Raw genomic sequence first — 26049 nt, 5'->3', positions numbered from 1 at the left:
AGAAATATTCCAATACATTTTTTGTTCTTGATATATTATTAAGTAAAGTCATATGGCAGAATGGATGAAAAGACATTTGAGTATTTGAAAGATGATCGTAAAAGTCAGGCTTTCATGCACTTAATTAAACTGCTGTCTTTAATTTTGAATGCATTATTTCCACACTGGACTGATAATGTCTTGTGCATTGCCCTGCTTATCTTCCTCTGAAGTCAGTAATATTAAAATCTTCTTTTTGAAATTAAGAACCCAACAGCATTATGACTATACTGTTAATTGTTGAATGCAGATATGGCTACATTTGCTCCGCTTTGCTAGTTCTTCACTTTCTTCCTATGGCTTATGGATCAATCAACAATACACACAAAAAGAGAAAAAGAAAATTGCTTCTGTCCATTTCAATGATTTATTCTCAGACTGTTTTACTTGTAACTACTGTGACAAAATGTTTTGTTGATTTATAAAGACTTTCGAAAGAAGAATAGGCAAATGTCAAGGTCATAAATTGAAGCTTGTTAACAAGCATGCCATAAAAATGCAACAAAAAGCAAGTCAAAGTAAAATGGCTACAACACATCCATTGGAATTTTTATAAATTTTATAAATTTGATACTATTATGCCTTGGAAATAAGAAACATTCAAAACCCCATGATCTTTATTTGGCAATGAATTTGAACTAAAAGTCTCTCACTTGCATATTTTAATTCTAAAATAAGCCTTCCCTCAATCTATATTGTAAAATGTTGTAGCTAGAGGAAGAATTAATGCATTAAACAGATTATAAAAGGACAGTCCTACAAACCGTGGGGCAAGATTTGAAAAACTCAGCTTCCATTTAGGCACCTCAATGAAGTAGCTTGTCCCACTGGGTGCTGAAAGCTTTGAACCTTTAGGTGCCTGATTGGGAGCTGTTGACCACAGAGATTTTTGGACAATCCTGCTCTGAATCACGCTAGCTATATAACTGAACGTAATGGCACTATTCCATAAGTAATGGCTACTACTGTGTGTAAGAATTTGTGGATCGGGCTACAAAAGTTAGTTTAATTGTTTATGAAAGTGAAGAGAATAGCTATCAGATAGGGACATTACTATTATAAGGCCAAATCTTGAAGCCCTCATGAGTGATCTTCAATGAGACTAAAGATTATCCAAATTGAGTAAGGTTTGTGGGACTGGACCCTTCATTGGTAATAATATAAAGGTTTAGGCGAATATCAGATCATGCAGCAATGGGAAGTGTACGATGTACGTTAGAACCAATAATGTCTTCATAACCTAATATTAGTTTACATTAGAACATTCTGACAGCAGGTGTCACTGAGGCAATAGCTACTGCTGTTGTGAGATGCACCAGTCAGGAAATGGAATAGGTTGGGTAGTTATGTATCATACCTTGAGGAGGTAGATAATATAATGTATGACTAGGCCCCCTGCCTGAGAGCCTACAATGAAAGGGGCCATTACAATAAGCAAATAGTGTAAAAAGGTATTCTTAGCGAAAATAAGTGATTTGAAAATGAACAGTCAGGGAACATGTTTTTTGGACCTGTTTTTTGCTCTATCTTGCTACTGTATTCTAACTTAATACCATGCAGTATCATTTTAGTGCTTCTAGTCTAAAGCTGATTTTTAAAAAAAGTTATATTCAGCTACAGAAACCTTTTAGGTTAAAACTCAGCAAATAAGAGTTTAGGTTTTAAACATGTAGGCATGAATTTGGAATCTGGTTTCCCATTTTAAAGCCAGTCAAGTAGTTGGATACCTACCAGACATCAGGTATGCCTGATACAAAATTATGGACATAGAATGGGAAGACATTTTTAATATCAGGTCATATATAAAATGACACATTCACGCCCAGCCACTATCTTCAGATTGCTGGATGGCTGACCAATGTATTAATAGGAATGCAGAGTATTTTTTAAAAAGTTATTTTAGGGAAAACCTGGTCTCTGATTGGCTGAAGTACACAATAGCTCAGCTCACAAAACCATTGTGATGGCAGCAGGGAATAAATAACGATATTGTCAGCAACCGTCACTCAACTGTGCCAACATCCATCAAAAATAATAAATCTACATAAACAATTTTCTCTAATTAGAATGATGTTATTGTAATGCACCATTGTCACATGATCAGCGTCCCCTGCTTGGAAGACAAATGTTTTGGCTTGGCTTCAGTATTTATGTAGCTGGAGGGGATCATTATCCCACGATGAGATTCTATTCTTTTCATGGAATCATTTAAAGGGATACTGACAGAATAGAAATCTTATCACAAAATAAAATTCCTTTACTATCAATAAACCAAAAGGATTTTAAAATTCCAGGGTATTTTTTCACACTTCTGCCTTTATTTTACTTGGGTTCATTTGGTGTGAAGCCAGCAAGACAGTTTCAGTTTCTTGTTGTTTGCGTTCTCTGGTTCTCGTGCAGAAATGCAATGCTGCTGTTTCTGGGCTTCCAGCATGGCAGGGCTATGCTCAGATCAGTAAGTGCAGATGTTTGCTTGAAATGTCATAAAAATGAATAAAAACATTTTGACTCTGATTTGGATTTGGATTCTGTTATCCTCACGCTTATTCACTTTAAAAAAACAACAACAAAGCCTAAGTCTGGGACCTAAGCACACTATATGGGATTTTCAAAAGTGCCTAAGACAGTTAGAAGCCCATCTCCCACTTAAAGCCCTGGTCTACACTAGGACTTTAGGTCGAATTTAGCAGCGTTAAATCGATGTAAACCTGCACCCGTCCACACAATGAAGCCCTTTATTTCGACTTAAAGGGCTCTTAAAATCAATTTCCTAACTCCACCCCTGACAAGTGGATTAGCGCTTAAATCGACGTTGCCGGCTCGAATTTGGGGTACTGTGGACACAATTCAATGGTATTGGCCTCCGGGAGCTATCCCAGAGTGCTCCATTATGACCGCTCTGGACAGCACTCTCAACTCAGATGCACTGGCCAGGTAGACAGGAAAAGAACCGCGAACTTTTGAATCTCATTTCCTGTTTGGCCAGCGTGGCAAGCTGCAGGTGACCATGCAGAGCTCATCAGCACAGGTGACTATGATGGAGTCCCAGAATCGCAAAAGAGCTCCAGCATGGACCGAACAGGAGGTATGGGATCTGATCGCTGTTTGGGGAGAGGAATCCGTGCTATCAGAACTCCGTTCCAGTTTTCAAAATGCCAAAACCTTTGTGAAAATCTCCCAGGGCATGAAGGACAGAGGCCATAACAGGGACCCGAAGCAGTGCCGCGTGAAACTGAAGGAGCTGAGGCAAGCCTACCAGAAAACCAGAGAGGCGAACGGCCGCTCCGGGTCAGAGCCCCAAACATGCCGCTTCTATGATGAGCTGTATGCCATTTTAGGGGGTTCAGCCACCACTACCCCAGCCATGTTGTTTGACTCCTTCAATGGAGATGGAGGCAATACGGAAGCAGGTTTTGGGGACGAAGAAGATGATGATGAGGAGGAGGTTGTAGATATCTCACAGCAAGCAAGCGGAGAAACCGGTTTTCCCGACAGCCAGGAACTGTTTCTCACCCTGGACCTGGAGCCAGTACCCCCCGAACCCACCCAAGGCTGCCTCCTGGACCCAGCAGGCGGAGAAGGGACCTCTGGTGAGTGTACCTTTTAAAATACTATACATGGTTTAAAAGCAAGCATGTGAAAGGATTACTTTGCCCTGGCATTTGCGGTTCTCCTAGATGTAGTCCTAAAGCCTTTGCAAAAGGTTTCTGGGGAGGGCAGCCTTATTGCGTCCTTCATGGTAGGACACTTTACCACTCCAGGCCAGTAACACGTACTCGGGAATCATTGTAGAACAAAGCATTGCAGTGTATGTTTGCTGGCATTCAAACAACATCCGTTCTTTATCTCTCTGTGTTATCCTCAGGAGAGTGAGATATAATTCATGGTCACCTGGTTGAAATAGAGTGCTTTTCTTCAGGGGACACTCAGAGGAGCCCATTCCTGCTGGGCTGTTTGCCTGTGGCTAAACAGAAATGTTCCCCGCTGTTAGCCACAGGGAGGGGGGATGGTTGAGGGGGTAGTCACGCGGTGGGAGGAGGCAAAATGCGACCTTGTAACGAAAGCACATGTGCTATGTATGTAATGTTAACAGCAAGGTTTACCCTGAAAGAGTGTAGCCACTGTTTTATAAAATGTGTCTTTTTAAATACCGCTGTCCCTTTTTTTTTCTCCACCAGCTGCATGTGTTTCAATGATCACAGGATCTTCTCCTTCCCAGAGGCTAGTGAAGCTTAGAAAGAAAAAAAAAACGCACTCGCGATGAAATGTTGTCCGAGCTCATGCTGTCCTCACACACTGACAGAGCACAGACGAATGCGTGGAGGCAAATAATGTCAGATTGCACGAAAGCACAAAATGACCGGGAGGAGAGGTGGCGGGCTGAAGAGAGTAAGTGACGGGCTGAAGAGAGTAAGTGGCGGGCTGAAGACAGGGCTGAAGCTCAAATGTGGCGGCAGCGTGATGAGAGGAGGCAGGATTCAATGCTGAGGCTGCTGCAGGACCAAACCAGTATGCTCCAGTGTATGGTTGAGCTGCAGCAAAGGCAGCTGGAGCACAGACTGCCACTGCAGCCCCTCTGTAACCAACCGCCCTCCTCCCCAAGTTCCATAGCCTCCACACCCAGACGCTCAAGAACGTGGTGGGGGGGGCCTCCGGCCAACCAGCCACTCCACCACAGAGGATTGCCCAAAAAAAAGAAGGCTGTCATTCAATAAATTTTAAAGTTGTAAACTTTTAAAGTGCTGTGCTTAAAGTGCTCTGTGGCATTTTCCTTCCCTCCTCCACCACCCCTCCTTGGCTACCTTGGTAGTCATCCCCCTATTTGTGTGATGAATGAATAAAGAATGCATGAATGTGAAGCAACAATGACTTTATTGTCTCTGCAAGCGGTGATTGAAGGGAGGAGGGGCGGGTGGTTAGCTTACAGGGAAGTAGAGTGAACCAAGGGGCGGGGGGTTTCATCAAGGAGAAACAAACAGAACTTTCACACCGTAGCCTGGCCAGTCATGAAACTGGTTTTCAAAGCTTCTCTGATGCGTACTGCGCCCACCTGTGCTCTTCTAACCGCCCTGGTGTCTGGCTGCGCGTAACCAGCAGCCAGGCGATTTGCCTCAACCTCCCACCCTGCCATAAACGTCTCCCTCTTACTCTCACAGATATTGTGGAGCACACAGCAAGCAGTAATAACAGTGGGAATATTGGGTTGGCTGAGGTCTAAGTGAGTCAGTAAACTGCGCCAGCGCGCCTTTAAACGTCCAAATGCACATTCTACCACCATTCTGCACTTGCTCAGCCTGTAGTTGAACAGCTCCTGACTACTGTCCAGGCTGCCTGTGTACGGCTTCATGAGACATGGCATTAAGGGGTAGGCTGGGTCCCCAAGGATACATATAGGCATTTCAACATCCCCAACAGTTATTTTCTGGTCTGGGAATAAAGTCCCTTCCTGCAGCTTTTGAAACAGACCAGAGTTCCTGAAGATGTGAGCATCATGCACCTTTCCCGGCCATCCCACGTTGATGTTGGTGAAACGTCCCTTGTGATCCACCAGAGCTTGCAGCACTATCGAAAAGTACCCCTTGCGGTTTATGTACTCGGCGGCTTGGTGCTCCGGTGCCAAGATAGGGATATGGGTTCCGTCTATAGCCCCACCACAGTTGGGAATCCCATTGCAGCAAAGCCATCCACTATGACCTGCACATTTCCCAGGGTCAGTACCCTTGATATCAGCAGATCTTTGATTGCGTGGGCTACTTGCATCACAGCAGCCCCCACAGTAGATTTGCCCACTCCAAATTGATTCCCAACTGACCGGTAGCTGTCTGGCGTTGCAAGCTTCCACAGGGCTATCGCCACTCGCTTCTCAACTGTGAGGGCTGCTCTCATCTTGGTATTCATGCGCCTCAGGGCAGGGGAAAGCAAGTCACAAAGTTCCATGAAAGTGCCCTTACGCATGCGAAAGTTTCGCAGCCACTGGGAATCGTCCCAGACCTGCAACACTATGCGGTCCCACCAGTCTGTGCTTGTTTCCCGAGCCCAGAATCGGCGTTCCACAGCATGAACCTGCCCCATTAGCACCATGATGCATGCATTGGCAGGGCCCATGCTTTCAGAGAAATCTGTGTCCATGTCCTGATCACTCACGTGACCGCGCTGACCTCGCCTCCTCGCCCGGTATCGCTTTGCCAGGTTCTGGTGCTGCATATACTGCTGGATAATGCGTGTGGTGTTTAATGTGCTCCTAATTGCCAAAGTGAGCTGAGCGGCCTCCATGCTTGCCTTGGTATGGCGTTCGCACAGAAAAAAGGCGCGGAACGATTGTCTGCCGTTGCTCTGACGGAGGGAGGGGCGACTGACGACACGGCTTACAGGGTTGGCTTCAGGGAGCTAAAATCAACAAAGGGGGTGCCTGTACATCAAGGAGTATTTCAGGCAGGACTTCACGGAGGGTTCCAATAAGAAATGGTGCACCTAAGTTATCGTTCTTATTGGAACAAGGAGGTTAGCCTGGCCTCTGTTTGATACATGGCTAGATTTACCTCGCTGCACCTTCTCTGTGAGTGACTGCAGTGTGACCTAGAGGAATGAGTCCCCTAGACAGGGTAGGAGGCAAATGAGTACAAAACAAATCTGGTCTATTTCTTGTTTTGACCCACTCCATCTATCTTTTACATCTTTGGCTGGCAGCAGACGGTGCAGAAGGACTGCATGCCATCCACATCTCATGGCTGCTCGGCAGAAGATGGTACAGTACGACTGCTAGCCATCCTCATCTCTTGCCTGCCTGGCAGAAGATGGTACAATACGACTACTAGCAATCCTCACCTCTTGCCTGCCTGGCAGAAGATGGTACAGTACGACTGCTAGCAGTCCGTATCGCCTGCCCGCTTACCATAAGACGGTTCAATAGGACTGACTGCAGGACTAAAGAGAATGACCTGGTCAAGTCACTCCAAATTTAGTCCCTGCGCCCATGTCTGCCCAGGCGCTCCCAGCCGACGTGGCCAGGAGCACCTCGGACATGACGATGACGGCTACCAGTCGTACTGTACCGTCTGCTACCACAAGGCAAGGGGTTGCTGCTACTGTGTAGCAATGCCGTACCGCGTCTGCCAGCACCCAGGAGACATAGGGTGACGGTTACCTGAGCGGGCTCCATGCTTGCCGTGGTATGGCGTCTGCACAGGTAACTCAGGAAAAAAGGTGCAAAACGATTGTCTGCCCTTGCTTTCATGGAGGGAGGGAGGGAACGGGGGCCTGACGATATGTACCCAGAACCACCCGCGACAATGTTTTAGCCCCATCAGGCATTGGGATCTCAACCCAGAATTCCAATTGGCAGCGGAGACTGCGGGAACTGTGGGATAGCTACCCACAGTGCAACGCTCTGGAAGTTGACTCTAGCCTCGGTACTGTGGAAGCGCTCCACCGAGTTAATGCACTTAATGCACTTAGAGCATTTTCTGTGGGGACACACACACTCGAATATATAAAACCGATTTCTAAAAAAACGACTTCTATAAATTTGACCTTTTTCCATAGTGTAGACATACCCAAAGTCAACGAGAGTGAAATACCTAATTCCCTAAGGAACTCTAGCCCAGACCCTCGAAGATATTTAGACATCTTTGAGCATCTGGACCCCTATGTCTGTATGAGAGCTAGGGCTGATTTATGGTTCTATATACTAAGTGTAATGGCTGCCATTACCAGAGGGTTACATAAGCATGTGAAATTCTGTTTCTTATAGTTTCAACTTCAAACCTTGTGACATTGTCTGAGTTCGTTTTGAATTTTGGGGTTTGTTTCAAGCAGAGACTAAAAGAAACCCCAAGGAACATACTACTGTGTGTCTGTGCTAAGCCTGTAGTTTTTAGGTCTCTGAAAGTGTTTGCACCAATGGCTGGAGGTGGACCAACCCTGCAGGTATGACAGAACCTATAAAGACTTGATTGCACGAAGACTTTCCCATTAAAATACTTCATAATACTTTACTCTCTTTCTTTCAGGCATCCCTTCCCCATCAATTGATAAGCCCTGGGACAAGCCCAAGGCAGCTGAGAGCTGCAGAGAAAAGTTTCCAGATGTGCAAATAACCCCCGAGTATGTCTGCCAAAGTTTCACAAGCATATCCAGAGCTTTGTAAATAAACAAATTTGAAATTTAAACATAACGCAAAGTTGGAGTAAGCGTGAAGTTCAACTTGCATCTCTTATAGGCTGGGCTCTCTGGCTGGACTAAATCTCCCATGAGGAACACAGTCTCCCCTTTCACCAGGTGGCATGGTTCATCATGAGAGTCACTTGTTTGTAGTGCATCATGGGAGATATAGCTCAGACAGGGATCCTGGCCCAAATGGGAGAATGGGAGCCTCAGGTACCCGAACTACAAATCCCATGAGGCAATGTACCACTATAGGAAAATCCAGCTTAATCTTGTACAGACTTGAAATGAAACACTTCAGAATCAATTTTTTTCAGAACTTTTTACTCCAAGAAAAATTAAAATATTTCATTTTTTGTCCCAATTCGGGATGAAAACAAATGTTGAAATTTCAGAATATCCCATAGTTTGGAAATTCCAATATTTACTCAGCTCCAGTGTAACCAAATGAGACAAAAGCCAGGAAATTCAAAGTTATGGCTGAGAATGTGTTCTTTGCTAATTTGATATTGTCAGCTTAACTTTGACCTTGCTGAGTTTTGACAGTTTTTAACACACTTTGAATGCAATTTAAATGCACTTTTTCTTGTTTGGAATTAGGCATTTACACAATGTTTTTAACTAGAGGATTTCAAAGCACTTTACTAAACTAACCAAACCAGTTTGGACAAAATAAGAACCTTTGCTCAATTAACAAAGTGAATCAAACACAAACATTATTTTTTGTATTTCTGAAAACCAATGGGGGAAAAATAGAAAGAAAGAAAGAAACTAAATACATTTTATGTCATGCTGTATGGGCATTGGGCCAAATCCCAAGTGGTGTAACCATCAGTGCGATTGATATACAGGATATGGCCCAGAGAGTCTATATGTTAGACAATAGTATTGGGAATTAAAAGTGGAAAGATTTAAAAAATTAAATAAAAGGGAGATATGTATATTTATCAATACTTGATATCACATGAGAGGAGCAAGTTGTGTGGTGAAGACATCGGTACAATGCAAAAGGTATTTGACCATGTTACCATAGGCTTTGAAAGTTGGATGCAGCTGTAAATAATATAATTTGTTTAGTGGGATAGCTGAGGAACAAAGAACAGATAAACAAGACATAATCAATTTAAGAGGAAAATACGAGACACACAAATCAGAAAATGTTAAGACTGGGAGACAAGTTAATTAATGAGACTGCATATTTTTGCTTAGATTTAAAAACTTGTGATATTAAAGCACCAAATATATAAAATCTTCATTATTAGAGACATACGTTTTATAGTCTACATTTTTGTCATTATAGGTATGGAACATTTTTCTAAGTCCCTTCAAAAACAATTTATCAGTGACAATTAGAATAAAAGAGAACTTTACTGCTGAATTATATTTCAAGCCCATCTCAGACCTGTGCTCTGGAACTGCTTATCAAATTCACTGTCATAAACGTACAGCTAAGGGTAGCCTAGAATTCCTCCTTACCTGTAAGGGGTTAAGAAGGTCAAATAGCCTGGTTGGCACCTGACCAACAGGACCAATGGGGAAAGAAGATACTTTCAAATCTTGGGAAGGGGAAAGGTTTTGTTTGTGCTCTTTGCTTTGTGTGTGGGGGTTCTCTCTTGGGACTGAGAGGGGCCAGACAGAAATCCATCTTCTCCAACCCATCCCAATCCAAGTCTCCAATATTGCAATCCATATAGGGTACAGATGTGGGGACCTGCATGAAAGACCCATGAAAGCTTATTTCTACCAGCTTAGGTTAAAAACTCCCCAGGCACAAATTCTCCCTTGTACCTTGGGTTTAAGTAATGCTGCCACCACCAAGTGATTTCACAAAGAACCAGGGAAAAGGACCACTTGGAGTTCCTCTTCCCCCAGCAATCCCCCCCCAAGCCCTTACACCCCCTTTCCTGGGCAGGCTTGAGAATAGTATCCTAACCAACTGGTTACAAAATGATTAAAGACCCAAAACCCTGTGTCTTGGAACAATGGAAAAATCAGTCAGGTTCTTAAAAGAAGGATTTTATTAAAAAGAAAGAAAGGTAAAGATCATCTCTGTAAAATCAGAATGGAAAATACTTTACAGGGTATTCAGACTCAAAACACAGAGGATTCCCCTCTGGGGAAAACCTTAAAGTTACAGAAAAAAGGAATAAACCTCCCTCCTAGCACAGGGAAAATTCACAAGCAAAACAAAAGATAAACTGTTTTACCTATACTGGTTGCAATATTGGAGACTGGGATTGGGATGAGTTGGAGAAGAAGGATTTCTGTCTGGCCCCTCTCAGTCCCAAGAGAGAACCCCCACACAAAACAAAGAGCACAAACAAAACCTTCCCCCTTCCCAAGATTTGAAAGTATCTTCTTTCCCCATTGGTCCTGTTGGTCAGGTGCCAACCACGTTATTTGAGCTTCTTAACCCCTTACAGGTAAGGAGGAATTCTAGGCTTCTCTTAGCTGTATGTTTATGACATTCCCAAAGAAACTTCAGCCACTTTGGAGGATCTGACTATTATACAGGTCTCTAAGCCATAGTGTTGCCTGAAGCCAGAACCATATCAGGAACAACAGAGCAGAAAGAGTCTCACATCACACTGACATTACAAATGGTAGAAAGACTTGTGAAGTTATTTCTTTTGATTGCATTATGTTTACAGGCCTATCAAGTGAATCCATTAGCTATGTCCTTTTGTGCCACCATGCAGAAATTACAAAGCCATTTAATTCTTAGGACAAAATTCTCTCCTCCTATTGCAATCAGTGAGAGCTATTAACATGCATCTGAGGGCAGAATCTGGCCTTTAAACACAGATTTTCTTTCAAGCCAACAGGCTTAATACTCAGCCACTCATTTAAGTTTCACCAACAATGATTTCTTTCTCAGAAATTAGAGTATTTCTATCACTTCCTTTAAAAAGTCTTTTTCACCCATAGTTTGCATTAAACTGTCAACACAAGGCCAAATTCTGGACTCGGTTGCACTAATTTAATGCAGCTATAATTCTACTTAAGTCAACAGTTGTACTGATGTAAAACCAAAGTTTTGTACATCCCCAAGTGTTTGTTCACTTATAATAGTAAGAATTAACATTCTTCACATGTAAGCAGTAAAAACTGTAGTGATTTTGAAGTCAATAATTCTCAAGACAATTAACTTTCCATCACCCTGTCACGAATAAAGTTACTAAAAGCTGAAGTATACCTCTTTAAACACCTATGGATGAGATTCTTATCTCAGTTATACCAGCGTAACTGAAGGCAGTAGGGTTACTTGGATTTACACCCAAGTAACTCAGGCATGGTCTACACTGGGGAGTGGGGAAGGGAAGATCGATCTAAGTTATGCAACTTCAGCTATGTGAATAACATAGCTGAAGTTGACCTACTTATATCTACTCACCACAGTGTGTTCACTACGGTGAGTTGACTGCTGACGCTCCCCTGTCGACTCTACCTGCACCTCTCGCTCCGATGGAGTACTGGAGTCCACGGGAGAGCACTCGGCGGTCGATTAGATGCAATAAATTGACTAGACGCGATAAATCAACCCCCGCTGGATCTATCGCTGCCTGCTGATCCGGCAGGTAGTATAGACATACCCCAAGAGTACAAGATAAGCCTGAGTTGGGCTCTTTGACTTTGGGCTTTGACTTGGACTTTTCACCAACTCACTTGTGTATTCTTAGCTTCCGCTTTGCCTGAAAGGGAGGGTTTTGGAAGGGCTTACAAGCACCACAATATAAGCTCCCTGGATTGCTTTAATATATTCCTCTTGTTGCACTTAATATTTTCAAGAAGGGAAGAGAACAGAAGAATGAAAGAAACACTTCAAAGGTCCCAGAAGTGTTCGGTGTGAGCCAGGCAGTCACACAGTGTAACCTTTGGATGGGCTAAGTAGCACATTCTCTCTGAAAAGAGGATACTGCAAATTCTGTTTTTGAAAATAACATTTGAAAACCTGCTGTAGGACTAAATGACTTTGAAAGTTTACGGCAAACATTCTAACTTTCCTCTTGTTGCAAAATTCTTTACCAGCCTCTCTCATCAATATTCGGCTAAACCCTGCACAATACGAACAAGAGATTCTCTGCAAGCTGTTTCTCTAAACAAGAAATGTGTGCAGGTCAGGTGGTTTGGCACTGACCTACCTGATCTGCAGGCACGAATCCAGTTCACGGGCAAATTCTGTTATTGCCATATGCGGGCTCATATCTACAAATAACCCACTGAAGCCAAGAGGACTTTCTGAGAAGCAACTCTTCACAAATAAAGGTATCAAATCTGGCCACACTGGAAAATCTGGCCCATAAATGCAATCCTCTGTCATTTTGCAAAGAATAGCTCCCAAGGTCTCAATGAACAAGAATTCATTTTTTGTTTTTTTGTTACATTTCTCTGGTACACAGATATATTCTTTCATGATATATGGAAATAAACAGCCCATAAAAGTTATAATCCTTTATTCATTCCAATATTCTAAGCAGATCATATTTTTGAGTAATTATATTTCAGAAGAGCAAAGCTCTGTCAGCATATCAAGTTGCTACTGACATATGCATCCGTCTTAAATATTGTTTTCAGCAATTTAATTTCTTTTTCTAATCACCAGTCCATGGTGACAAATTTAAATAATATTTTGTGTGCAATTTATATTTTATTGAAATTTAAAATGGCAAGAAAAGGACAAGTATTAAATTTATTTTCTCTTCTCAATTAATACAGCAATTAAGATAAGAGGTGTAAAACTGGCTTAATTGGGTTGCCATAGCAACTAATAGTCTTATTTCTTCCAAAATAACATGTTTTAGGTGGAATCAATTGGTGGTAATTTAATTATATACATCATGAAGCAAGAAGACAGATTAAGATACATGTAAAGAGAAATTTTAATTGCAAATTGTCACGCATCCCTTTGTTACTCCAGTTTTTCCTCTCTTCTGGGTGCTGTCTGTTTCTGTTCATCATCAGACACAATACTGAATAATCATTTTTCTTTTTAATGAATGAGAATATTGGCCCTCTGCATGTATTTTGGGGTTCATTCAATCTGGCCACTGTAAACACTGAAAAGGTTGTAATTGGAACCTTCTTCATCATTTCTGATTGATTTTAGTTTGGAATGTTCCATGGAGAAATCGAAACTGTGCCATTCAGCTCACCTGTATATACATAGAATCACAGAAATGTAGGGCTGGAAGGGATGTCAAAAGGTCATCAACTTCAGTCCCAAGCATTGAGGCAGGACTTAGATCATCTCTGACAGGTGTTTGTCCAACCTGTTCTTAAAAACCTCCATTGATGGAGATTTCACAACCTCCCTTGGAAGCCTATTCCAGAGTTTAACTACCCTTATAATTAAGGAGCTTTTCCTAATATCTAACTTAAATCTCCCTTGCTGCAGATTACTTCTTGTCCTACTTTCAGTGGACACAGAGAACAATTGATCACCATCCGCTTTATAAGAGCCCTTCACAGATCTGAAGACTGTTCTCAGGTCTACCCTCAGTTTTCTTTTCTCAAGAGAACACATGCCCAGCTTTTTAAACCTTTCCTCACAGGTCAGGGTTTCTAAACCATTCATCATTTTTGTTGCTTTCCTCTGGACTCTCCCCAATTTATCCATATCTTGCCTAAAGTGTGGTGCCCAGAGTTGGACACAGTACTCCAGCTGATGCCCCATCAGTGCTAAGTCGAATGGGACAATTACCTCATGTGTTTTACATATGACACTCTGGTTAATACACCCCAGAATTATATTAGCTAGTTTCACAACTGCATCACGTTATTGACTCATTTCCCATTTGCAACCCACGAGAGCCCCTAGGACCCTTTCAGCGGTACTACCACCTAGCTATTTATTCACGGCTTTGCAGCTGTGCATTTGATTTTTCCTTCCTAAGCACAGTACCTTGCACTTAGTTGTATTGAATTTCATCTTGTTGATTTTAGATCAATTCTCCAATTTGTTAAGGTCATTTTGAATTCTAATCCTGTCCTCCAAAGTGCTTGCAATCCATCCAAGCATATTCTCCACTCCATTATCCAAGTCATTAATGAAAATATTGAATAGTACTGGACCCAAGCCTGACCTCTGCGGGACCCCACTAGACACACCCTCTCAGTATGACAGTGAACTACTGATAATAACTCTTTGAATATGGCCTTTCAACCAGCTGTGCACCTTACAGCAGTTTCATCTAGACCACATTTCCCTAATTTTCTCATGAGAATGTCACGGTGGGACTGCATCTAAAGTCTTAATAAAATCAAGAAATGTTTTGTTTACTGCTTCCCGCTATCCACGGCCAGTAATCCTGTCAAAGAAGAAAATTAGGTACACTTGGAATGATTTATTTTTGATAAATTGTTGCAGGCTATTCCTTATAACCCTATTATCCTCTACAAATTGATTGTTCAATAATTTGTTCCAGTATCTTCCCAGGTATCAGATAATTCCCTGCTATAATTCCCTGGGTCCTCTTTGTTCCCCTTTTTAAAGATAGATACTATGTTTGCTCTTCTCTTGTCTTCTGGGACCTCATCAATCCTCCATGAGTTCTCAAAGATAATTGCTAATGGTTCTGCGATTGTTTCAACTAATTCCTTAAGTACCCAAGGATGAATTTTATCAGGCCTTTCCAACTTGAATACTTCTACATTATCTAAACATCCTTTAACCTGTTCTTTCCCCATTGTGTCTTGTATTCCTTTGTTAATATTAAATTGTGTTGAATATTTGGTCACCATTAACCTTTTTAGTGAAGACTGAAGGAAACAGGCATTAAATCTCAGCCATCTTGATGTCATCAGTTATTAGCTCTCCTTCCCCTCTAATTAGAGGACCCACATTTTCTTTGTCTTTCTCATCTCCTAATATATTTCTAGAACCACTAATTATTGCCCTTTATATCCCTGGCTAGATGTAGCTCACTTTGTGCCTTACCCTTTCTGGTTTTGTCCCGACATGCTTGTGCTCCTCTTTTGTGCTCCTCTTTCATAGTTCATCCACACGTCCACTTTTTGTAGGGTTCCTTTTTGATTTGGAGGCTACTAAAGAGCTCCTCATGCTGCCATATTGGCCACTTACTATTCTTCCTGTCTTGCCTTCACATCAAGACAGTTTGCAATTGTGCCTTTAACATTGTGGCCTTGAGAAACAGTCAACTTTCCTGATTTCCCTTTTCCCTTAGATGTTCTTCCTATCAGACCTTACCTCTACCAGTCCTCTGAGTTTGTTGAAGTGCGCATTTTTTGAAGTACATTTTCCAAATTTCTGGTGCTTTTATGCCTTCTTTTCGTTAGAATCATGAAATCTATCATTTCATGGTCACTTTCACCCAACTTGTCTTCCACCTTCTGATTTGCTACCAATTCCTCTGTCTTGGTCAGAAACAAGTCTAAAATGACTGCCCTGGTTACTTCCTCCATCTTCTGAAATGAACAGTTGTCCCCAACAATTCCAAAACCTTACTGGATATTTTGTGTTTTCCCATATTATTTTTCCAATAGATGTCTAGGTGGTTAAAGCTCCTTGTGACTTCTATTTCTTTTGTTTTGGATATTTCTGTTATTTGTTCTAGAAATGCCTCATCCACCTCCTTTTCCTGATTTCATGTTTTATACTAGACACTTACCAGGACATCCCTACTGTTTTTTTGCCCCTTTTATTTTTACCCAGGGACTTTCAACTGGTCTGCCTCTTCAGCTCCTCCTGGACCTCAGAACAAGTGGATAAATTCTTGATGTCCAATGCAACAACTCAATTTTTAGCCTGCCTCGTCTTCCTGAACAAGCTGCACATGTCTATACCAATATTACAGTCACAAGACTTATCCCATCAAGTCTCTATGATGCCAATTAAATTTAGCTTATGTACTTATAGTCTGAGTTCTTTATGTTTATTCCCCATACTCATTACATGCGTAATTTATCACAATGTAAATACTGAAATCACATTGGATTTAGAGACAGTTCTACATAGTCCTACATGTTCTTTCCCCCTTACCACTGCTTATGGATATTTGCATAAAAACAGGGCACTCCACCTTGTTCCGTTGATGCAGACCCTATACTAGTTAAGTATCAGTTTAACATAGCCCACTCCCAATACTCCTCCTACCATGAGGAGAGAAGGGACAGGAACTGGTACACTTGCACCAACAGAGATTTTCTCTCCAATGGGGGAATCCTCTGCTGAAGATTTGTGGGCAGTGTTCAGCCCCTTTGCTTCTCCTGAATAGCACCTCATGAGTAATGCCAAGGGGCTGGAGCTTCTTACAGAATCAGCTCCAAATCAGAAGTGATGACTATCTGAGTTTTGTGCGCCTCATCGTGGCACCTACATCCCTGAGTAACAAAAGGGATATTCCACATGATATTATACTGACACATGGTAACTAGAAGCCATATTTTTAAAATAGACAACAAAAATCACCATACTTGAGAATTCATAGCACAAAATAACAGAACTTTGTCATTCCACAATCACACTGATAACGTCCTGCTTATTTTCTGGGCTGGGAATGGAAATTTCAAAATCCAATGAGAAAGATTGTACTTACAGAGTTTTCAGCATGAGCTAAAACAGCCAGCTGCTCTATTTTCTGGTAATCACCCAGAATACTCCAGTTAATAATAATGTCTTTGGGATGATTATTGAAGGATACTGCAACATATTCAAACAGGAAATACTAACATTTTCTTGAAAGTTTGTTCCAGCCCAGTTTTGCAAACCCAGTAGGCTTCTTGCCCTTACACAAATAAATAAATAAATAAATAAATAACAGTACAGCATCCTACAGTCATGGTGCAAACTACCACATTTTACAATAAGGACACTGCAGTGTCTGAGTGATTACCGCAGCATTTATTTCAATAAGGGGGCATCAGGAAGAAGCCTAAGATGTTTTCCAGGTTTACCTAAATCTGTATATTTCCCATTATCAGCCTGCTCTCAGATTAAACACAGTTCACTCCACTTATGTTAACTCTGCTCCAGGATCTTTTCCACCAGCATTTAATTTCTCCTTTGATAGACCAGAGTCTCTATGTCCACACAAGCCCTTAATAAAGAGTTCTCAGACTCTAAAGACACGGTCTTGACCTTTACAGATATCAAAGGAGTACAAAGAAAATTAGGATGTACATTCCAAAAAGTGAAATTTCTTCCACATAAAAGGTCATATTTTTTAATCTATAAAATTAAATACTATGACCATCAAATTCATTATTATCTATGTTGTTTCAATAAGTCCTGGCAGAGATCAGAAGGGCTGTTTACAACTGGAAGAAATCATTTCACACTTAACCAAATTTTTCCTTCTGATACAGTTATAATGTTCAAGAAGAATATCCTCAAGATATCTGACATAACTATTAATTATTTTTTTTCCTGCAATGAGAATGGCAGCCACAGCTCCATCTACTAACATCCTGTTGTTAAGAGCATCTTTGTGGTGGGCTGAAGAGAAGTGATGCAGATGAAGGTGTGGCTGACCAGTTTATGCACAGAACTGCCAATGAGAAATTCCTGAGTTATATTCCCAGCTTGCGACACACTCTATTTTACAGGTTGGGAAAAGTGCCCTTGTAGTAGTCATTAGCATTGTCAAATGACCTCAATCTAGTGCCCACTGGATTCAGTAGGAGATTTTCTATTGACTTCAGTGGGCACTGCTAAGAGGGGCAAAACAAAACAAACCTATCTCTGTGAATTTCATTCCTGTCATTGTGAATTTGATTCCCATTTCACCCCACCTTCTTACCCATAATCTACACAACAGATAGTGAAAGAACATGCTGGAATAACTGTAACACATTCTGTAGCTAAATATATCCCAGGCACTGTGGCTAGCAATGGTAACATTTAGGCTTCTCAACCCTTTATTGTATGACTAACTCTGATATACAGCATATTAAGGACAGGCTTGAGGACTCCAATTCTGGAGTCGAAGCACTACGACTGCCTTCTAATTGAATGCCTTAATTAATCATTAGTTTTGAATAAGGAAAAAAACCAACTTCCTAGAGAGTGGATAGCTGTAACCTAGGTTTATTAAACTCCAACACTATTAAAAATCAGAGGAAAAATCTACAGGTGCCTTCCCAAGGCATGTATTCAATTTCTCAGTCTTATTTTTATGAGCTTAAGGCCAGATGTTGAAGTCAATGAAAGTCAGTCCACTGACTTTAATGGGAGCAGGATCAGGCCCTTAATATTGGTCATAGGGGCTTGACTGAGAGTCTTCTAAATCCATGAAAGGCAAAGTCTGCAGCAGTTCAAGCTTCCCCAAGTTGATACGGATCAAACTTGACTTGGAGGTGAGAAGATAGTTCAAGTTCCACCCAATACCTAGTCAAAGCCAGAATTAAACAGATGCTACTTTTTAGGCCATATCAATCACAGAATAAAGAACCCTATGATGTGTTATTAATAGATCGAGAACATGTTTGCATTGGCCAGGCTGAAATCCACATTTAATGAAGAAGATCTAATAAATATCTGTTCTCTTTTCCTGGCAAGTGGCCACATACAATGGCTGGAGAAAAAACCTACAGCTTGTGCCAGAACACAGCCTTTGGATAAAAGACTCTGTGGTTGAGTATCTTTTACCTCTCCTTGCTCCAAGACTCTTGGCCACATGCATAATTTGAACTGGCTGAAATAACACTATGTTTTCAATTTACCACCCAATCTGTTTGGTCCTCTTTTAATCTTCCAAGAATAGCCACTATCACACATCATTCTAACCTTATTCACCAATTTCAACTAGAATATATTCAGTAAACTGAAAAAAATGACTTTTCCCTTTGGAGTTTATGGACACTGCAGCTCTCAAAAAGAACATATGGAGCATATTTTAATTTAACCTTCTTTTAAAGTCCTGGAAGAATTTTATATTCATTTTAGATTATTCTACTACCAAGCTACATATAGTATTTAGCCTGTAGGAAATGAAATAAACCTTTTCAAACTGGGCATTAGAGTTAATTGGCTAGAAAAATCGAGCAGAATCCAGCATGGCTGGTTAGCACTTTTTGGTGACCCATCAGTAGGGGAAAGAGGGGAGTAGTTGTGCCTCACTGGCAGCATGGACATATCAGCACCCCAGAAAAGACCGACTACCCAATGCAGTGCCCACTGAAATCAACGGAAACACTCCAATTGGCTTCACTGGCCATCGGATCAAGCCTTTACAGACCCTGGATTAACACTATACCCCTTTGACTGCACATACATGGTGGGACAACACTTGCTATGGCTAAAATGGAAACAATCAAGTTATAAGTCTATTGCATATTGTTGTACAATGAAGTCAGCAGACGCATTGCAGGACTTCCCAATAACATCAATAATGTACTCCTGAAGGCAAAGGGGCCAGCATTTCTCAGGCAAGGGTTGAGCCTGATATTAATGATATCAAAGTATCATCCGCTTAACTGTATTTTCATACAGGTGGTGAACATTCTAAATTAGCCATTCTCTCTATGATACACTTGCTGGCATGTTTATGAAGATGCCTAAGAATAGAAAAGTAAGTAGTTATGTAGACACTATCATGCAACTCTTAAGAGACACATATGCATATTACAATAGCCTTCTTTGGAGCTGATCAGCTCAAGAGTGAAGCTAAGGTATTATAGGCTTTTGTTCGTAGAACAGGGCTTCCTGGAATTCTGGTTCATTCTGCATGATCTCCAGAACAACTTTATGGTTCCGCACAAAACCTCAAGGAAACCTCCAGCATATCAAGTGGGGTCCTGTAGGGATCAGTTCTGGGTTGGTTCTGTTCAATATCTTCATCAATGGTTTAGATACCTCAATGACAACATAACTCTCTATGTTGTCATTGAGGTATTCAGGTGCTTCATAGCTGGGTGACCTCACTCTGTACTGAGGCCCCCAATTCCAACTGCCTTCTAGCATATCTTATTACCTGCACATGTTTGAAAGATGTTACTGATGAAGTTAATTATAAAAACAACAACAATTGTGCAGTGGTCTGTACAATTCCTTTTGCACACAGCCATGATGCTCAGATACTGCGACATGAGAACCTACCTACTTGTAGAATAGGAGAAAACAATCACTGTGACTGTGCCCGCATTCGCTAGTATCTGCACCTGCATATTTTCAAATGTTTTGCTCCCTCATTTCTCTCTCTCTCTCTCTCTGATAATTGGTGAGACAATTTCCTCCTGCTCCTGCATACAATTCTAAGCCTCTGCTTCCTGCCTCTTGAGTGTCTACAGCTTTGCCTTTGATGCAGACACAGCGGCAAAATGAGGACAGACACATGGATGGATTTTTAAGAAGCAGGCTGCAACTACTATTAAATTTAAATAGAGGGAAGGGGCACTACCCGCCCATCATCCATAATGTCCTATACCAATCATTTAATTGGTTCCAGTTCAGAAGTTACAGGGTTCTTACCATATGGCCCCCACTCCAGGTTAGATCCTGGGAACTGAGGAATGCTGGCCAATCAGTACCCCTCCCCTCCAATTGACCAACCAGTGAAAGAGACTCCTAGGGGAGAGGAAAAGAGCTATCCGGTGTTCCTCACCAAGTGTCTCCCTCCCTTGTTGAAGGGCTGTTCCCTTTCACTGCTGGCCCCGACAAGCTCCCCTACTCACTGAGGCAGGTGGGTGGGGTTTCTGAAAATCAAACCCTAAGTAATTTGATCCCAGTTTTCCTATTGGCTCAACATAACATTACAGGGGGGCCCTGGTATACCCACTTATCCGTCGTTTCATATATCCGTTGCTCATCAATAGGGGACTATGCCTGATTCACGTCGGTCCCCATCCGCATATCCGTTGCTTCACCTTTTACCTGGCTCTTCTTTGGGTGCTTCCCTCAGTGTCCAGGAGGCGCTGGGAGGGAGGGGAAGAAGCAGGGATGGGGTGCGCTAGGAGGAAGGTGCAGAACTGGGTGGGAAGAGGCGGGGCAGAGGTGAAGGGGGGCCGGGAAGAGGCGGGGTGGGCCACTATTTCTTATGGGAAAAATTCCCCAGTATCCGTTGTTTCAATATCCATTGCCCTTTTCAAGAACGCAACCCTGACAAGTACCGGGGACCCCCATACCTTTCTGATGCTATTATAATTAAGATACATTTTTCAAAAATGATTAGCCAGCAAACATAGGTAAAGGAGTAGGGTTAGAGCCACATTTCTTTTATGGACATTACACTAAGAAAGAAACCATTTATGAATATACAAGTAAATCGCTTCTGCGGAAGATTCTTTTTTCCTTTTGCACTGAAGGAGATGATTCCTTTTTCTTGTCAGACCTAGCAAATGTTTCCTGAGCCAAGTCATGTGATGCAAAAAATGTAAAATTAACCTCCTAAAAAGAACATTTTACAATTTATCACCAGGGCTAAAGCAGCTGCAGCTATGGGAAAGGGTTAGCATATTAGCTGTTATATTACATACAAAGCCTTTCTTTATTTTGTGCCCTCAGCTCTAGAGATTTGCAGGAATGTTCAGGATTTTCACTACATTTTTATGTGCTACAAAAGTCACTCGTAGTGAATTTTTGCAACATACTTTAATTTAGATTATACTCGACAGAAGAAACTTTAATACACTTAATATGTAAAAATATTGCGTTTTAACAAGGGGTTTTAATTATGTTTTTATTGTCACTGTCATTATGTGTTAAATAGGATAGAATTCACCATATCCAGGATGAGTTTGCTATTGGTGCCTTAGGCTTCATAACAACTCAAATATTATGAAGAAATTAACTCTGATAAAGATGATTTATTACTACCCAAGTACATTCATCACATGCATTGTTTACTATTAGCAGTGTGGGCTCTGTAGGATTAAATGTTTCCAGCCTGCCCCCAAAACCTATGCCATTCTAAGTTTGAAGTCTAATTTCCTCTCCACTTACTTTTTGACTCTATTTGTTCACAAATATCTTAGACACTTAGGTGCCGATTTAGCAAATTACTTAAGCCCAGGCTTAACTTTATGCCTGTGCTTTTTTGAAAAATGGGCTTGAAGGGGTAAAAAATCAAATAAATTATCAATCCAGTAGTGTTATCAGCAACCATTACTCACCACTGTCTATTGCCAGAAACAGTGCTGTATAGACGTTGTTGTGGACATAGGGTGATTCACGATCCAGGACAGCAGTGGTGAAAATGGTACCATTTGTAGGATTAATTTCCAGCCATCCTGCTGGATCCTTGTAAACAGAATACCTAGGCAAAAAGATAAAAGCCATCAACTGATCACATATCTAACCTTGAACTGATTATGTTATTGCAAAAGGAGAGCCCTTTGCACGGACTGCCTTTCTTAGGAGAATCTCTTAAGCACTTTCACAGACAGTTACTTCTTTGAAATAGGTGATTATAATTAGATTCATTTTACAGATGGAGAAACAGACAGAGAGAGGTGAAGGCCAACAGTTTCAAACACCTAAATCAATATTTAAAACACAGGCAACCTGGCTCTCATGGGTGCTGACTGCCTTCTGCTGTCTATCTGAGGGCTTTAACACTACTGCCCATTATTGTAGTATCAGACCGCCTTCACATAAAACCAATAACAATAGTGAAGCCCCTAGTGAACTTTACTGAGTCTCTGGCACTGTTCCCTTTTCAGGGTCAGAACTCTGTGGGGGGGAAGGATAGTACTTATTTTGTTGTCTTTTTGTTGGATATTTTGGATTTTATTTTATTTTATTGGTTGCTAAGGGGGTTGGAATTAGAAGGGAATTAGAAGGGTGTTTTAAATGCCATTCTTATGACGGCAAGGATTTTTGGAAGAGGAAGGTTTTGCAGTGTTTCCTAAAGATGGTCCGATGCTGGATCTGCTTGATCTCCTCTAAATGTTCGTTCCATATCCAGCTCCCCTCCTCCAAGGATGCTTTGTCTTCAGCTCTCATATGCTTCCTTCTGGGCTTTGTGATCTGCACTGTTGTGCTTCCAAGCTGTGGGTGCTCAGACTCTCTGAACAATCAGGGCACTTCCATAGTCACCTAAAAATATATATAAACTGTTGCCTTCTGGGAGCCCTGATACATACTTCACTACTGTAGACTATGCCTCCTCTTTATCATGATCATTTAGGTCCTGATCCTGGACAGATTTAGGCCAGTGCTTAACTTTATGCATTATGAGTAGCATAACTGAAGTCAAATTACATGTAAAACTCTTTGCAGGCCTAATTTTGTATGCAGTTAAATACATTGAAATAATCTAACCATAATGTGTTGAAATAACTGACACAAGTTTCCTTTTTAATTAAATATTTTAATGCATCAAGTCTCCAACTAAAGTGCCTATTGCACAATCAATATGCACTTTAGTGAGATGCTTATCTGCTTGAAATGGATTGCTTTATAGGTCATAACAGTCAGCAAGTCTACCATAGGTATTTTGAATCACTATCAATTGACATGAAGCCTGTTTATTGTTTTATGAGTATCTGTGAATAACCAAGTAATTTAGAGTGGCCTCCATTTAAAAGGTGCATTAGGCAGGTATTTCTGCCAAAAAATCATCTACCCACTGAAGGAAACAATCTAAAGCAGTGGATTGGCAAGAAGAAAATAGTGCCAGAAAAGAAAAAAAAAATGAATTAATGGTTAGCAGCCTAAAGAAGCGAGCACACTGAATGCCTGTTTCAGAGACTTGTCTTGGTTTCAGGTAACTGAGACATTCTATTTATTTCAGGTACTTATATGGAAACCATTGCCACAGCATTTGAGCACCTCACAATCTTTAACGTATTTATCGCCACAGTGAAATCCATTAACTTCAACCAACTTTGGACCAGGCAAAGGGCTCAGACTAAATCCTATCAAAGTCGATGGAAAGACCATCATTGACTTCCACAAGAGGTGGATCTTGCCCTAAATTCTGTCTTCCCAGCCTATATGAGTAAGGCCAGATTCTAATCTCATTTACACACGGTTAGCTCCATTGACATCAGGGAAAGTGGTTCTCATTTGCACTGGTGTAAGTGAGATCAGAATCAAACCTTTATTCTGATGGCACAGGAAATGGAATTTGCTTTTTGATCTCCAGCTTCCAGACCTACTAAGCTATAGCCTGATCCTATTCCCATTGAAGTCTATACATTTTCATCCTTGGCTTCTCTTGGAGTCCAATAGAGAAAATGTAAACAAAGAAATGGAAGCAAACACTAATGAACAGTGAGTGGTACAGTCTATCAAACGTGTATGCACTTCCACTTTAATAACCATTCAAACATTAATCAATAGTTGAGCTTTATCTCCCATAAAAATGAGTTGCTAGAATAGTAACAAGGCTGATAATTATTTCATTGTACTCCTTTGTTTTTTCTTTTATTGTTGTTTTTATAACATTGCAACAAAGGTATGAACAAACAAAATATGGAACCAGGGCAGTCTAAACAATTCCCAGTCTATTGTAAGGCAGCAAATTCTCAATTAACCCTGAAACAATTTAAGGGGATTCAACACTTTTAAAGTAATGAGAATTTAAAATGGATTTTTATTATCTTCCCTGATTGCTCTACAAAGCACTGTTGAATGTACAAATAATAACAATAATAAAAAGAATTGTATAGTCCGTGATTTGGCTTAGGATATTGTAAAAGCAGTACTTTGTCTTTTCCACCAGATGTTTTACATATTGTAAGAATATACTGTGGTATCGTTCAGATGATTGTTCTTTGTTCCTTTTTCAAAATAAGGGTTCTACTACCAAAAGGCTTAAACTAGACACTCATTAAGAAAAGCATTATATAAAACCATAAAAATACAGAATACAAAGACTGACTTTCTCCCCCTCTGCTGACTTCAAGGGTACCCGCTGGGCATTCAGCAGTTTTGAAAATCGTGCCATATATCCAGGTGCCTAAGTATGGACTTAGCAGCCTAACTTTAAGCACTGAATTTTGTAAGTCAGAGGCACGTGCATGTCGACACATTTACTCACCTACATATAAATGTAGGCCCATATTTTGTGCTGTGTCAAAGACCTGACTGCAGCTTGTTCTTGTTCTACATCAGCACTCATGAAACTTAGAGCAGCCTCAGTTTGTTCTAATCTGTGCCAGCAGACTGTGCCCCCGCCCCAGCATGTTTGTCAACGGGGATCACTGGAGTATAACCCATTTGGCTGTGCCTCTTCTCCTAGTGACATGCCCCTCTATGCCAAGAGCTGCAGGGAAGTGGGAGAGAAGCCAGCTACACCACCTCCCTTAGCTGGAAAATCCTCAGCTGAGAAGAGCTTCATGGTTTATGGCATCTCTGGAGAGATGTAGCAGAGTTAAATCATGGGAGAGAAAATCTGACTTAATGTGTGTGTGCTGGGGTGCCTGGCCCACACTGGGCTCTAAGGGGTTAATAGAGCCCTTGGGAGGCTGCGCAGGAGGCAGTCAATCAGAGGGGGCCTGCAAGGAGTAGCCAATCAGGGCCAGGCTGGCCCATATAAGAAGGGCTGCAGAGCAGAGCAGCTTCAGTCACTTCCTGGAGCTTGGGGTGGGGAGGCCTGCCTGCCTGCCTGCCTGGCAGGCTGAAGGCAGCATGCACCCTGGACAGAGCAGTGCTGCAGGCAGGGACCCAAGAGCTAAAGGCAGCTCATGGCAGGCTGAAGGTGTCTGCAGGCTGAGGCCCTGAGGCAAGGGCAAAGAGGGTGCTGCAGCTGCAGGGAAGTGGCCCAGGGAAATCTACCAAGGAATCAGAGGGGGCCCCGCAAGCAGCAGCCATCTTCAGGGTCCCTTGTCCCCTCCTCATCCCCACTCGCCACTGAAGAAGTGGCTGGACTAAGTGACTGTGATATTCCCCCAGAAGGGGGGGAGTACAGAGTGTGGTACAGACAGAGGGCTGTGTCCTGAAGAGGA

The 26049-nt window shown here is 41.6% G+C and overlaps 1 protein-coding gene across 1 annotated transcript in view; it reads right to left on the bottom strand.

The window, feature by feature from the left end:
- CDH13 (cadherin 13) overlaps positions 1 to 26049 on the bottom strand; it is a 789423-nt gene that overhangs the window by 29773 nt on the left and 733601 nt on the right. The window contains exon 11 of the mRNA XM_073308069.1: positions 22270 to 22412. Coding sequence (XP_073164170.1) covers positions 22270 to 22412 — 143 coding nt within the window. The remainder of the gene's footprint in view (positions 1 to 22269; positions 22413 to 26049) is intronic.

This window comes from Lepidochelys kempii, chromosome 12, assembly GCF_965140265.1.
Source record: "Lepidochelys kempii isolate rLepKem1 chromosome 12, rLepKem1.hap2, whole genome shotgun sequence".
NCBI classification, from domain to species: domain Eukaryota; kingdom Metazoa; phylum Chordata; order Testudines; family Cheloniidae; genus Lepidochelys; species Lepidochelys kempii.
This window is presented reverse-complemented; position numbering and strand designations above follow the sequence as displayed.